Source organism: Hemitrygon akajei, chromosome 26 (assembly GCF_048418815.1).
Source record: "Hemitrygon akajei chromosome 26, sHemAka1.3, whole genome shotgun sequence".
Classification (NCBI taxonomy): Eukaryota; Metazoa; Chordata; class Chondrichthyes; order Myliobatiformes; family Dasyatidae; genus Hemitrygon; species Hemitrygon akajei.
Genome location: NC_133149.1, coordinates 31,513,814 through 31,529,224, shown reverse-complemented (window position 1 = coordinate 31,529,224; position 15,411 = coordinate 31,513,814). Strand labels below are relative to the sequence as shown.

At 39.4% G+C, this 15,411-nt stretch overlaps 1 protein-coding gene across 2 annotated transcripts in view; it reads left to right on the top strand.

Moving 5' to 3' along the window:
* LOC140716830 (protein Aster-B-like) overlaps positions 1–15,411 on the top strand; it is a 440,998-nt gene that overhangs the window by 384,667 nt on the left and 40,920 nt on the right. For both annotated transcript variants that reach the window (XM_073029779.1, XM_073029780.1), the window contains 6 exons: positions 674–817; positions 2,714–2,832; positions 3,191–3,333; positions 8,146–8,249; positions 11,836–12,039; positions 13,988–14,078. In XM_073029779.1, coding sequence (XP_072885880.1) covers positions 674–817; positions 2,714–2,832; positions 3,191–3,333; positions 8,146–8,249; positions 11,836–12,039; positions 13,988–14,078 — 805 coding nt within the window. The remainder of the gene's footprint in view (positions 1–673; positions 818–2,713; positions 2,833–3,190; positions 3,334–8,145; positions 8,250–11,835; positions 12,040–13,987; positions 14,079–15,411) is intronic.

The window sequence follows — 15,411 nt, the reverse complement described above, 5'->3', positions numbered from 1 at the left end:
AGAATAGTATAATGAATAGATAATCCCTAACCCACATCCTACACCACTGAGTAGGACAAGGATACCTGACTCATGGGACCACCTCCATCTGCAAGATATCCTCCAAGTTGCCATTACAGTGATATTGCTAGTCTTGATTCCAGAACTCTTCCCCCAAAAGCAGTGTGGGTAAACCTTCATTAGAATGACTCCAGTGGCTGAGGAAGGAAGTGGGGGACAGGAGATAAATGTTCCTTGTCCAGATTTTTAAAAAATGCTTGAATATTTAAAAAAAATCAATGTAATCTTTGAGCTTCTCCCATCCAATTTATGTTGACTTTAATATTGCTTCTGGTTGGGAAATAGTTTCTTATGTAACCAAGAGAGTCAGAGACATTTTATTTTTGTTCTATTGAGTAATGAAGGGATTACAGGGAATACAGCAAGCAAGCATGCAGCTGGTTAGTTTGAATTATTAGAGCAGGAGAACTTACCATTTGAATATCTCCCTAATGGATCCATAATTATTGAGCTGCTGTAACTGCATATTAGGATATGAGGCCAAATAAAAGAAAATCTAAGATTCTTCATTTTTCTGAATATTATAATATCCAGGCAACTGTATATCATGTAGTTTTCTAGAGCAAAGTAAATTTGAGTCTGATCTTATTTTTAAATCCATGCCTTACACCAGGTGAAGTACAAGCTTTCTACGAAGACCTCAACGGCCGACAGTACATTAATGAGGTTTTTCATGTGAATGTGGACAAGCTATATGATTTGCTCTTCACTGACTCCCAGTTCCTACGAGATTTCTTTGAGCAGCGACGGTTTACTGGTACACTAGTTTTCATTATACCTCATTAATTATACCTGGGGAGCTCCCTATTTCCAAAAAAAATTCATCGTGGCACATTAGTGGGTCATACACCGACATGTTAGAATGGGAACGGGAATCAGAATTAAAATGTTTGGCCACCGATGCAGCGGAGGCTGTTTTGGGAGTACTGGACACAATAGCCAACCCCGGTAGATTCGCAGGTGAAATGTTGTCTCATCTGGAAGGACTGTTTGAGGCCCTGAACAGAGGTGAGGGAGGAGGTGAATGGGCATGTGTAGCACTTTTGCCGCTTACAGGGCTAAGTGTTGGGATTCAAATGACTGCTTGAAAGAAAGCTCAATAATATATATATATAGATCTGTGCCATTTGCCCATAGTAATCTGTAGGGCTTGGAATGGATGAGATAGTGCCATCTTACAAATTAATAGACAATATGGTTTTCTGCTACTGAGCTTACTGAGACCAAAAAATCTTATTCTGTAATTTGACTGTTTTGGCTGTCGACTACCTGCCAGCTCTGTGTCCACCCCTTCCCTCCACCTTTTTATACTGGCTATCTCCTCTCTTTCTTTCCAGTGTAGATAAATGGTCTCAACCCAAAGCATCAATTGTCTATTTCCCTTCTGATCCGCAGTTCATCCATCTTTAACGTGTTTTATCTTATAACTTAATATGTCATTGATAGAGAAAGTTTTCAGCTTGAGATTCTTATTAATTCCCAATTTCAGTTTAGAAATTTCATTTTGATGTAGCTGCTCTATCGATCCCTTTTTAAGACGTAGGTGAGAAAAAGTAATTTGGATACTGTTTACTAAAGAGCGTTAACTTGATTATTTTATATTGTAAAACATTATGTTGTTTATATTTGTATTGAAATGTTGTCTTTCATACAAAATTTCTTATTTCTCTTAACCCTGACTTAGAAACATTTGATAATCTGACTTGTGATATCTAAAGTGTGATAGCACCTTTAGGTTTCATACATAATTTCAAATGTTTGCAATGTTATATAGAAGACTCAATACCAGATATAGGTAAAATTAGAGGAGAGGAAATAATTGGATCACAGCTTTTATGCCTAATTCAATTCCCACTTTAAAGTCATCCAGAGACAGAGAAGCAGTTTCAGCGACAGGTTACTATCGATACAATGCTCCTCAGACAGGATGAAGAGGTCAATACTCCCCAATGCCATTAGGCTTTACAATTCTACCGCCAGGACTTAAGAACTTTTTAAAAGCTATTATTAATGCTTTTTGAGATAGTGATTTAGATGCATATCATATTTTTTACTGAGTTAAGTATTGTATGTAATTAGTTTTGCTACAACAAGTGTATGGGACATTGGAAAAAAAAGTTGAATTTCCCCATGGGGATGAATAAAGTATCTATCTATCTATCTATCTATCTATCTATTATGGGGTTTTGAATTAATGTTATTTATAATTAAATTGCAAACATTAAAGCAAATGGGGAAACACAGGAAAAGTTAGTTGGAATATAATCTTTTTCATTTACTAAAGGCAGAAGAGTGTGAAGGTATAAAATTGAAACACAATAATAGAGCATGATGAATTTACATGGTCAAGGCAGAAATTAAATGTGAAAATTAACACAATACTGATGCTTAAAAATGACTGGTGTTTTTTGGACAAAAAATTTCAAATGTATCTTAGAAAAATAATACATCACAATTTTTTTCAAAAGGTATAAAATAAATTTTACTATATCAAAAATCCACTTTTCACTATTATGGTACAAATATATATTTCCCATCTGTTTATGATAAAATTTAATACATTACTCAGAGTGAATGTTGCTGTTTATATTTTCAAGTTGTAACTCTAGAACAATAACGACTATCCAGTAAAGCTGATCTTATTTCTCTCCAGACATGGTTAGTCATCCCTGGAAGAAGGAAATTAATGGCAATCAGACTCGAGTAATATTGTATACTATCGCTCTCTCAAATCCACTTGCGCCAAAAACTGCCACAGTCACTGAGACCCAGGTGAGACATCTCCATTGAAGTTGGCACTAATATAAATGTCCTCATTATTTTAAATTTTAATAGTTGTTTCCTAGACATCTCATTTCATCTTCTTCATATTTTATGATACTGCAGATAGCTTTAGACATTAGATTACAGTAGGTACCTTGGAGCATTGGAAATGGTATACAGGTTCCCAAACACCAAGGTGGAGCCAGTAATTTAAGGTTTCACACAGCTAAATGACATTGTTTTGGAGGAGTATTTCTTGAGGATTAATCTTGGAACAAGCAGTTCCCATTGGAAATACCGATCCCCTGACAATCGTTCCATCATACTTCATGTGATCTGTATCCTTTAAACTTTATTTTCATTACAGACATTGTACAAAGCCAGTCAGGAGAGTGAGTGTTATGTGATCGATGCAGAAGTAATCACTCATGATGTTCCATATCATGATTACTTCTACACAATCAACAGATATAGCCTTACACGAGTTGCAAAGAACAAAAGCAGGCTGAGGTAAGTATCTATTTTCATTTGGTACAATTTTTACAGTAATGTATTGACTTTTATTCTGTGGTACCTTTTGAATCTGGCAGGTTATACAGAAGTGTCTCTGGTTACAGTATTCATATTTTTGTGTTTCTTACTCCAAGGAAGCATAATTTAAAACCTCCCTCTGCACAGTAGCTAATCAGTGCATCCCCTAAATTTGGATCGTTAAAATCTAAATGCAATGGCAATGAATACCCACCAATGAGTTATCATGTACAGTCCTAAGGATCATCCAGGTGGATGAGTTGTTGCAAATAATTTGGATAGTTATGGCACAATATTTGGTAATAAAGAAGTTCAAAGCTAAAACATGAAATTGCTTCATTTTAATTATCATCCTATAAATATCGTAAACCATCACAATAGTCTTCAAGATTTTGGAGAATAATTCAAGAAATACTGTCACATCGAGAACTAGCAAAAAGTTTATGGAATAACTACAAATAATCAACAAAAACAGCTAATTCAGAAGATAAGCGACACACACAAAATGCTGGGGGAACTCAGCAGGCCAGGCAACATCTATGGAATGGAGTACAGTCAACGTTTCGGGCCAAGACCCTTAATCCTAACTGGGCAAAAAGAAGATGAGTCAGAGTAAGAAAGTGGGGGAAGGGGAGGAAGAAACACAAGGTGGTAGGTGAAACCGGCTGTGGGGGAGAGGGGTGAAGAAAAGAGCTGAGAAGTTGATTGGTGAAAGAGATACAGGGCTGGAGAAGGGGGAATCTGATAGGAGAGGACAGAAAGCCATGGAAGAAAGAAAAGGGGGAGGAGCACCAGTGGGAGGTGATAAGGTGAGAGAGGGAAATTGGAATGGGAAGTGGTGAAGGGGAGGTTGTGGGCATTACCGGAAGTTTGAGAGGTCGATGTTTGTCCCATCAATCTGGAGGCTACCTAGGCAGAATATAAGGTGTTGTTCCTCCAACCTGAGTGTGGTCTCTCCATGACAGTAGAGGAGGCCATGGACTGACATGTTGGAATGGGAATGGGAAGTGGAATTAAAATGGGTGGTCACTGGGAGATCCCGCATTTTCTGGCGGACGGGGCATTGGTGCTTGGTGAAGCGGTCTCCCAATCTGAGTCGGGTCTCATCGAAATACAGGTGGCAACACCGGGACCCTGGATACAGTAGATGACCCCAACAGACTCACAGCTGAAGTGTTGCCTCACCTGGAAGGACTGTTTGGGACCCTGAATGGTGGTGAGGTAGCAGGTGTAGCACTTCTTCCGCTTGCAAGGATAGGTGCCAGGCAGGAGATCAGAGGAAAGGGATTACCTGCCCCTACACCTCATGAAACCTGAGAACAGATGTAGCAGAGACAGAGGAATTGAGGGAAGGGCGTGGCGCTTTTACAAGTACTAGGATGGAAAGAGGTATAGTCGTGGTAGCTGTGAGAATCAATGGATTTATAATAGATATCAGTAGATAAGCTGTCTCCAGAGATAGAGACAGAGAGATCAAAAAAGTGGAAGGAAGAGTTAGAAATGGACCATGTAAATTTGAGGGCAGTGTGGAAGTTGGAGGCAAAGATGATGAAGTTGAGAAGCTCCACATGGGTTCATGAAGCAGAGTGCCATGACACTGTGCTCTTCTTACGCTTCTTTGGCAAGAAATCTCCGCACCACACCGATGACCTCTTCTCCCATCTTCAACCCTCCTCCTCTTCCTGGACACCCCACTCTGGATCTTTTCATTGCTAACTGCTGACAGGACATCAACTGTCTCGACTTCACTTCTCCTCTCTAATTCCAATCTCACTCCTTCCAAATACACTGCTCTCCAGTCCCTCCATACTAATCCTAACCTCACCGTCAAATCCGCAGATAAGGGGGGTGCTGTCGTAGTCTGGTGGTCTGACCTCTACCTTGCTGAGGCCTGGCAACATCTGTCAGACACGTCCTCTTATTTACCCCTCGCACAGGACCCCACTAAGGAGCACCAGGCCATTGTCTCCCACACCATCACTGACCTTATTGACTCTGGGGATCTCCCATCCACTGCAACCAACCTGATAGTTCCTTCACCCTGTCTTCCTGTTTCTACCTCCTACCAAGATCCACAAACCTGACTGCCCCTGAAGACCCATTGTTTCTGCTTGTTCTGGCCCACTGAACTTGTATCTGTATACCTCGACTTAGTTTTATCCCCCCCCCCCCAGTCCAGTCCCTTCCTACCTACATCCATGACACTTCACATGCTCTGGATCTTTTCAGTGATTTCAAGTTCCCAGGCACCAATCGTCTTATTTTCACTATGAATGTCTAGTTCCTATACAACTCCATCCCACACCAGGAAGGCCTCACCGTTTCTTTCTGAACACAACCAGTTCCCTTTCACCACCACTCTCCTCCATCTGGTGTAACTTGTCCTCACTCTCTTTCTGCTCTTCTCTCTCCCTTCGTACAAAAGGGGTAGCCATGGGCACTCGCATGGGCAGCTTTGCCTGCCTGTTCGTCGGCTATGTGGAACAGTCTATGTTCCAAGCCTACACAGGTATCTTTTCCCAACTTTTCCTATGTTATGTGGACAACTGCATTGGTGCTGCTTCCTCAACCCATGCTGAGCTTGTTGACTTCATCAACTTTGCCTCCAACTTCCACCTTGCCCTCAAATTTACCTGGTCCATTTTCAACACCTCCCTCCCTTTCCTTGATCTCTCTGTCTCTATCTCTGGAGATAGTTTATCTATTGTTATCTATTATAAACCCACTGATTCTCACAGCTATACCTCTTCCCACCCTGTTACTTTAAAAAAATGCCATCCTCTTCTCTCAATTGCTCTGTCTCTGCTGCATCTGCTCTCAGAATGAGGTGTTTCATTCGAGAACTGAGATGTTCTCCTTCTTCAAAGAAAGAGGCTTCCCTTCCTCCACCATCAATGCTGCCCTCACCTGCATCTTTTCCATTTCACACATGTCTGCCCTCACCCCAACCTCTTACCAGTCCACCAGAGATAGGGTTGCTCTTGTCCTCACCTACCACCCCCACCAGCCACTGCATCCAACACATAATTCTCTGTAACTTTCACTAGCTCCAGCGGGATGCTACCACCAAGCACATCTTTCCCTCCCCTCCACTTTCTGCTTTCCGCAGGGATCGCTCCCTTCGCAACTCCCTTGACCATTTGTCCCTCCCCATTGATCTCCCTCCTAGCACTTATCCTCGCAAGCGGAACAAGTGCTACACCTGTTTCCCCTACACCTCCTTCCTCACTGCTATTCAGGGCCCCAAACAGTCCTTCCAGGTGAGGCAGCACTTCACCTATGAGTCCGTTGGGGTCATTTACTGTATCCAGTGCTCCTGGTGTGGCCTCCTGTATATCGGTGACCCCAATGTAAATTGGGAAACCACTTTTCCGAGCACCTATACTCCGTCTGCCAGAGAAAGAAAGATCTCCCAGTGGCCACTCATTTTAATTCCACTACCCATTCCCATTCCAACATGTCAGTCTGTGGTCTCCTCTACTATCGTTTGGAGTAACACCTTATATTCTGCCTGGGTAGCCTCCCGACTGATGGCATGAACATCAATTTCTCGAACTTCCGGTAATGCCCCCCACCTTCCCTTCATTCCCATTTCCCTCTCTCACCTTATCACCTCCCTTTGGTGCTCCTCCTCCTTTTCTTTCTTCCATGGCTTTCTGTCCTCTACTATTAGATTTCCCCTTCTCCAGCCCTGTATCTCTTTCACCAATCAACTTCCTAGCTCTTTACTTCACCCCTCCCCCTCCCAGTATCACCTATCTCCTTGTGTTTCTTCCTCCTCTCCCCCCCCCCCCCCCCACACGTTCTAACTCTGTCTCCTCATCTTTTTTGTCCAGTCCTGATAAAGGGTCTCAACCCGAAACATCGACTGTACTCCTTTCCTTAGATGCTGCCTGGCCTGTTAAGTTCCTCCAGCATTTTGTGGGTTTTGCTTGGATTGTCAGCATCTGCAGATTTTCTCTTGTTTGTAATACAGAAGATATATTAGTATTTTTCAAATGTTCTAGGACAGGAAATAGTAAACATGTGAGTTTTTTTTTACTGACTTTCTCATTAATCCTGGGTCTGAAAGGTATCCCTCAATAATAACTTTGCAAGATACTTTTTGCTGTCCATCACATGTAAAGTAATTGCTTCTTATTCACAAAACTAGTAGATACTTGGAACTCTCTGCAGTTCTCTCAATTTCAGAACTGAGATTTATAGATTTTTCATGAATCCTAGCTATTAGTGATTATGGAAACAATGTGAGTAACTGGAATTAAGGTACAGATCAGCCTTGATCTAATTGAATGGTACAATTTGTTCGATGAGCAACACTGCTCCTTCCTTCTCCAGTAATCCTGATACCTTCCATGGCTACATATAAAACTGAGAATATACTCTGAGATGCTCTGCTAGGAACATTAAATGCTGAGAAGGCAGAAAGGCATTCAAAAATGTTGCTGTCAAGATCCCAATATGATCACCAGCTACTTGTACATCTAAAGACAAATGGAAGATTGTAGTTTTAAAGCATTGACAGTTTTCTTCAAATAATTGTTGGACCAGTTTATCATCCGATTACAAATTTGATTTATGTTAATGGGCAAGAGAACAAACAAACTTATTGCACTTTAGCAATGGTAAGATCCAATTAATTCATGCAGACCTTAGGTAATTTAGTCAGGTAAATAACTTATCACATTTTTGTCATGAGATTGCTTTTGTAAACGAAGAAAAGTACGGTTTTGCAAAATAACAATTGTACATGTATTTTTTAATGAATAACTGTAAACTTCTTGTATGCAGGATATCAACAGAACTGAAGTATAGGAAACAGCCTTGGGGCTTGGTGAAATCGTTCATTGAGAAAAATTTTTGGAGTGGTTTAGATGACTACTTCAGACATTTAGGTGAGGAATATTTAAATTTCATTTTTGATGACAGGTTATCAACCCAAAAAGCCAATAAATGCTGAGCTTATTTTCTCACCCCACAGTTGCTGCTTGACCCTGCTGTACATTTCCAGCAGCTTTGATTTTGTTTCAGGTGTCCAGCAGTCTTTTGACTTTATAATTTTCGTTCCAGTTTTATTGCCAGAATACAGTATTAGGCAACTTGCCAGATTTGATCATCTATTTGGCTTATAATTCTCATAGTTAGTGTTGGCGTCACCACTTAGGCCAATACAGCCAATCTGCATCCTGCACCATATCTGAGTGTAGTTTCCTTTGAAGAATGCTAACTGTTAATCAAGTGCAGGAACTTTACAAAATCCCTTTAAAACCAAGGTGAGCATCAAGATTAGCATCAGCAAACACTAAGAGAGAAAGCTTTGTTCTTGGAAAGAAGCATTCTTTGAACAGAAATGAACAATTGGAATAATTAATTTTTCTGCTATTGCAGTGTCACTTCTGGTTAACATTTAGTAGCCTGGTCCTGAATGCTAAGTATTGACAAGTATTCTATCAGTGTTGCCCTGACAGTTGTATTGAAATGGAAGTTGACGATACTTACTATGTACTTTAATTTTACCTGTGAATATCTACACAAAACTGTAGTGACCTGTGTTTAGTCCTGGCTTTCAGTGCTCTCTATGTAAAGTTTGCATGTTTTCCGTATGACTGCTTGGGTTTCCTCTCAGTGCTCTAGTTTCCTCCCATGTACCAAAACCAATTAGACTTGAAGTTTAATTGGTTACTCTGAATTACCTTTACTGTAGGTGGGTGGCAGGAGCATCACGGAGGGTTGATGTCGTACACTTGGATTTCCAGAAGACGTTCGATAAGGTGCCACACCAGAGACTTATAAATAAGAAACGGATGCATGGAGTCGGAGGAAGTGTATTGACACGGATAGTGGATTGGTTAACCAATAGAAAGCAGAGAGTTGGTATAAATGGGTGTGTCTCTGGTTGGCAGTCAGTGGTGAGTGGGGTGCCGCAGGGGTCGCTGCTGGGCCCGCAGCTGTTTACCATTTACATTGATGATTTGGAAGAGGGGACTGAGTGTAGCGTAGCAAAATTTGCTGATGACACTAAACTGAGTGGAAAAGCAAATTGTACAGAGGATGTGGAGAGTCTGCAGAGGGATATAGATAGGTTAAGTGAGTGGGCCAAGGTCTGGCAGATGGAATACAATGTTGGTAAATGCGAGATCATCCACTTTGGAAGGAATAATAGAAGAGCAGATTATTATTTAAATGGTAAAAGATTGCAGCATGCTGTTGTGTAGAGGGACTTGGGAGTGCTTGTTCATGAATCGCAAAAAGTTGGCTTGCAGGTACAGCAGGTTATTAAGAAGTCAAACGGAATGTTGGCCTTCATTGCTAGAAGGATTGAATTCAAGAGCAGGGAGGTCATACTGCAACTATACAGGGTACTGGTGAGGCTGCACCTGGAGTCCTGTGTGCAGTTCTGGTCTCCATCCTTGAGGAAGGATATACTGGCTTTGGAGGCAGTGCAGAAGAGGTTCACCAGGTTGATTCCAGGGATGAAGGGGTTAACCTATGAGGAGAGATTGAATCGTCTGGGACTATACTCTCTGGACTTCAGAAGAATGAGAGGGGATCTTATAGAAACATTCAAAATTTTGAAAGGGATAGATAAGATAGAAGTAGGAAAGTTGTTTCCATTGGTAGGTGAGACTAGAACAAGGGGACATTGCTTCAAGATTCAGGGGAGAAGATTTAGGACAGAGATGAGGAGAAACTGTTTTTCCTAGAGAGTGGTGAATCTGTGGAATTCTCTGCCCAGGGAAGCAGTTGAGGCTTCCTCACTAAATATATTTAAGAAATAGTTAGATAGGTTTTTACATAGTAAAGGAATTAAGGGTTATGGGGAAAAGGCAGGTAGATGGAGCTGAGTTTATGGACAGATCAGCCATGGAGTATTTGGAGTATTGTGTACAGTTCTGGTCACCGAATTATAGGAAAGATGTCAACAAAATAGAGAGAGTACAGAGAAGATTTACTAGAATGTTACCTGGGTTTCAGCACCTAAGTTACAGGGAAAGGCTGAACAAGTTAGGTCTTTATTCTTTGGAGCGTAGAAGGTTGAGGGGGGACTTGATAGAGGTATTTAAAATATTGAGGGGGATAGATCGAGTTGACGTGGATAGGCTTTTTCCATTGAGAGTAGGGGAGATTCAAACAAGAGGACATGATTTGAGAGTTAGGGGGGGAAAGTTTAAGGGTAACACGAAGGGGAATTTCTTTACTCAGAGAGTGGTAGATGTGTGGAATGAGCTTCCAGTAGAAGTGGTAGAGGCAGGTTCGGTATTGTCATTTAAAGTAAAATTGGATAGGTATATAGACAGGAAAGGAATGGAGGGTTATGGGCTGAGTGCAGGTCGGTGGGACTAGGTGACAGTAAGCGTTCGGCACGGACTAGAAGGGCCGAGATGGCCTGTTTCCGTGCTGTAATTGTTATATGGTTATATGTTATATGGTTATATGATCTTATTGAATGGCGGGGCAGGCTCGATGGGCCGAATGGCCTACTCCTGCTCCTATTTCTTATATTCTTATGATGGGTGTGTAAGAGTGAATAGGTTACAGACAACTTCGTAGGAGAATGGAACTGAAAGGAATACTGTGGCCATTAGCATATGCTTAGTGGACCAAGTGCCCTCTGTGTCTTAAGGAAACTTGGAATATGAAATTATTGTTGCGGTTACAGACAACTAAGTCAATAAGATAATTCAACTTGAAACCTTATCTCTGTTGTCTTTCAAGACATGCTGCCTGAATAGAGCATTTCCAGCCAATGCTGTTCTCATTTCAGCTTTCCAGAATTTGATTTTTTTTTAAAAATCCAATTAATAGACAGTAATTAATGATACAGCTCATCATAAAAGAAATGGGCCATCTGGAATATGCTAGTATTTACAAGTAGACTTTAGGACGTAGATTCTGAGGCATTAACCCCAACCTTTTGACAGCTCCCTTCTATTGAGGAAATTGAACTGTCTTTTGTAATCAAAAACAGTTTTAAAAAAAACAGTTCAAAAGGGTTAAGTAATTTTGAAGGTTTTTTTTAAAAGTAATAAATTTGCTTTAAATGTATTTAAGTGGTAGAACAAAGAACAATACAGCGCAGTACAGGCCATTCGGCCCACAATGTTGTGCCGACCCTTAAACCCTGCCTCCCATATATCCCTCCACCTTAAATTTCTCCTTAACATTCAACAGAATAAAATTGCCTCTTTCTAATTGAAGTAAGAGAATGGGTTTGGGGAACATTCACCAACCATGGCTGTTTTATCGCTGAGGGGATGAATATGAGGTGTATTCAGCCCCTCATCTTGGAATTTCTAAGCTCTGTACCTGAACTTAATTGAATCCAGTGCTTGAGAGGTGGAGAAATACCACTCACCAGGATTTCTCAGTGGAGCTGGCAGATAGTGAGCAGCAAGATTTTGCCTAATATTTGATTAAAATGCCACCATTTTCTTTAATTTACTGTGGGTTGAAAAAATTTGTTATTTGTTTTTACTACAGATATTGAGCTTGCAAAAATAGAGAAACAATATGCTGCTGAACTGCACAGGCAATCTCCAAAAGATAAAAACAACAAATCATCCACAATTCGGCGGAGAAAACGACCTCACATTCATGTGCGAGGCCAGCACCTCGATGAAACCGCCAGCCCTGTTACCACACCAACTGACGAAGAGGTGGGCCAGAGGATTAAACATGTGGCAGGTAAAAAGGAAATCTAGAAAATGAGTCTCAAGTCCCTTTTATTTTTTGTAGCCTCATGAATCATTGTACAACTAATGAAATCTGAAAGGATTTGCATTTTTCCCAAATGCAAGTATACAAAAAATGGCATTTATTATTTCTTACTTATTCATTCATTTCTGGAATTTGGATGTTGCTAACAACATTATTATCCGTCTATAGTTTCTCTTGGCAAGATGGTGTTGAGTCACCATCTTGATCAATTGGGTGTACCTTACTTGTTTTGAATTGTGTTTCATACAGTTTCTCACCTAGAATGAACATAGTGAAAACATAGAAAAAAAACATAGAAAACCTACAGCATGAAACAGGCCCTTCAGCTCACAAAGTTGTGCCGAATATGCCCCTACTTAGAAATTACTAGGGTTACCCATAGCCCTCTATTTTTCTAAGCTCCATGTACCTATCCAAAAGTCTCTTAAAAGACCCTATCCACCTCCACCACCGTTGCTGGCAGCCCACTCCACGCACTCACCATTCTCTGCGTAAAAAAACTTACCCCTGACATCTCCTCTGTACCTATTTCCAAGCACCTTAAACCTGTGCCCTCTTGTGGCAGCCATTTCAGCCCTGGGAAAAAGCCTCTGACTATCCACACAATCAATGCCTTTCATCAGATGACACTTTGACAAGCAAGTTGTTTATTTTTTCTCCTCTGGCTTGAAGCAATCGCCACAAAATAATTAATGGAACATCTTAATTACTTCAGAATTCTTTCTGGTTGTATGATTTGCATATCATCTCCATAATATGGTCTTTCACTTTTTATTAATAAATTACATCTAAATATATGCAAATAAAATCTTCTTATAGTAAAAATATAAGAATTTAGTATGTACAGTTTTAAATAACTATAAATAATGGGCATATAGCATTGATATATCTAAAAGAAATTAACAAAAGATTTATTAATCCGAAGTCAAGTCTGCCAATTCTGTAAATGATTTGTTCACTTTATATACTTACTATGAGATTTTAAAGGGATTTCTTTATCTCAAAAACATCTGGAGACAGAATTCTGTGGAACAAACCTTGCTGCAATTATTTATTTTCCTCAGCTTTGAACTTTTTTTTCCTCACACTTTAACTCCAACTTTGGTAGTTTGGTAACAATGCTAACAGATGACGACATAGTGTTAGATGTGAGGCTAGTAGGTTTTCTTTGATTTTGACCTCGGAGATTTAAGGATGTGTAAGTTTTAGAAAAACAATGGATTAGGCGGTTGAATTAGTGTGCATTAATTCGAGTCCAAGTGACATAGAGGGAGTAGCTTTGGACATGTATTTTCACCAGAAGGGCTGTTGTATTGTACTACCTTCTTCTTAAGCAGGGTGGATCATAAATGTAAGCTGAGCCAGTAATACTCACATCTTGAAAAAAGAATTTTGAAGAAGATTGGACTCAGGAAGAAAAATGTGAAGAAATTAATAACTTGTAGTTTTCACTATCTTAACAGCAACATATTACTTGCAGGAATAGGATAGTTTCTGCCTGAATTAGAGAAGTAAATATTATGACAGTAAAAAATTACTTAAAAGTATTGATTATAGGCCCTAACAAATTTAACACATCAGTTCTTAAAATAATAAGTGAGATGTCATTTGGGTGAATAAAATGGCAAACAATACAAGTTAATTAGCAAGATTTATCTAATGACCTTGCGTTCATTTTGCACATTAATAGCAGTGGGGATAGTTGCTTTTATGTTTTCCAGTATGATTTGATCCGTTATTTTAGCTCTGGGAGCTGTTCATGAAATTTTTGCACTTTGTGTCTGCATTTAGATTTTCAACCGAGTTATTATATAGGACAATTTAGTCAGGTTATTACAAGATGTTTCCAGTCTTAATTCAAAAATTGTCTGATAGATGTATCCAAAATATCACTTTCTGGCTTCTAATTTGACAGGTTCCACACAGACAAAACACATCCCTGAAGAAATTACAGGAGGAATTCAGCTTTACAGTGTTTCCAAGTTATTGCTCATCATTACCTTTGTGTAGGTAACATTCTTGTGAGATGCTTTTGCTGATCATTTTATTATACCATTTCCTGAATGCCTTGGGTGTATATAAGCCCATAAAACTGTTTGGTAAATACATCCAGGGAATTTTCAGTTGTTGGAAGCATATTTTGGAAAGATTCCCTTGACTTTATTTGATCTGCATTCATTCCTTTAATGCTGGTACGGTCAGTATTTACCGCCCATACCTAATTTCTCTTGAACTGAAGAGATTGCAGGTCTGCTTCAAAGAGCAGTTAAGGATCAACCCATGCTGAGAGTAGAGTCACATGTGGACCAAATTGAGCAAGGAAAGTAGATTTTTTTCACGAACCAGATTAGTCTCTATCACAATCTATGGTTCTAAGTTCACTATTATTGATGCTAATTCTTAATGTTTATTGAATGTTAATTAAATTGAATTTAAATTGGTTTTATGCTATTTCAGCTCTTGTCTCTGGACCACTAGTCTAGTGCTCCAGATTACCAAACAGCACTGCTTCTTTGAGTTGAAATGGTATTAACTATATGCCTTTCCTCAATATTCTCAAAGGTTTTGCTGGGGTGAAATTATATCCTAATAGATTGTGAGTAGGCATTTGAGTTAATGAGAAAAAGCATAAATTGATCACATAAGCAGTAAAGAGAGAAACTGGGAAACAATATGATGTTTTGTCAGTTATAAAAAAGATGAAATTTTATTGCACATGAGCTTTGTGTGTGTGCACAGTTTAAGGGCTGAGAGTTTGATCAATCTCCATGATGGAAAACATTCCTTTGCATTGAGAGTGAAGCAGCAAAATCTTCAAAAAAATGCCAGGATGCTTGAAACTGATACGATTGCTTTCATTTTCTTTTTCCTATAACTTTGTAGAATGAGAGACACCAAACCAGATTTCATTATTGTGTTTGGTCGATGCATTCATATTTGACTGAAATTTGGCGTAAATTCAAATTATGAGTGATTTGTGGCTGCGATCTTTTGAAGTAGTCTTGATGAATAGCTGGATTAAAAACAGTAATAAAAGCTGTTTTATAATAAAACAAAGATAACCAGTAGGGAGTGAATGAGTTTTGTAAATATCACACGAACGTGTAACAGTGGAAAAAGGATCTTCTAATGTTCCTTTACTTTTGTGTGAAGAATAATTAAATTCTGCAATATACAGATTTGAAATTTAATAGGGACATATAACAACTTATATATGTCCTTGAATATATTCATAATCATTGAACTTTATAATTTATGGCAATAACAAAGTTAATTCACTTGTTCGTCTTAATTTGTGAATAATTTTGTAATTTCAAAGTTGGCATAAGCTTCTGATCC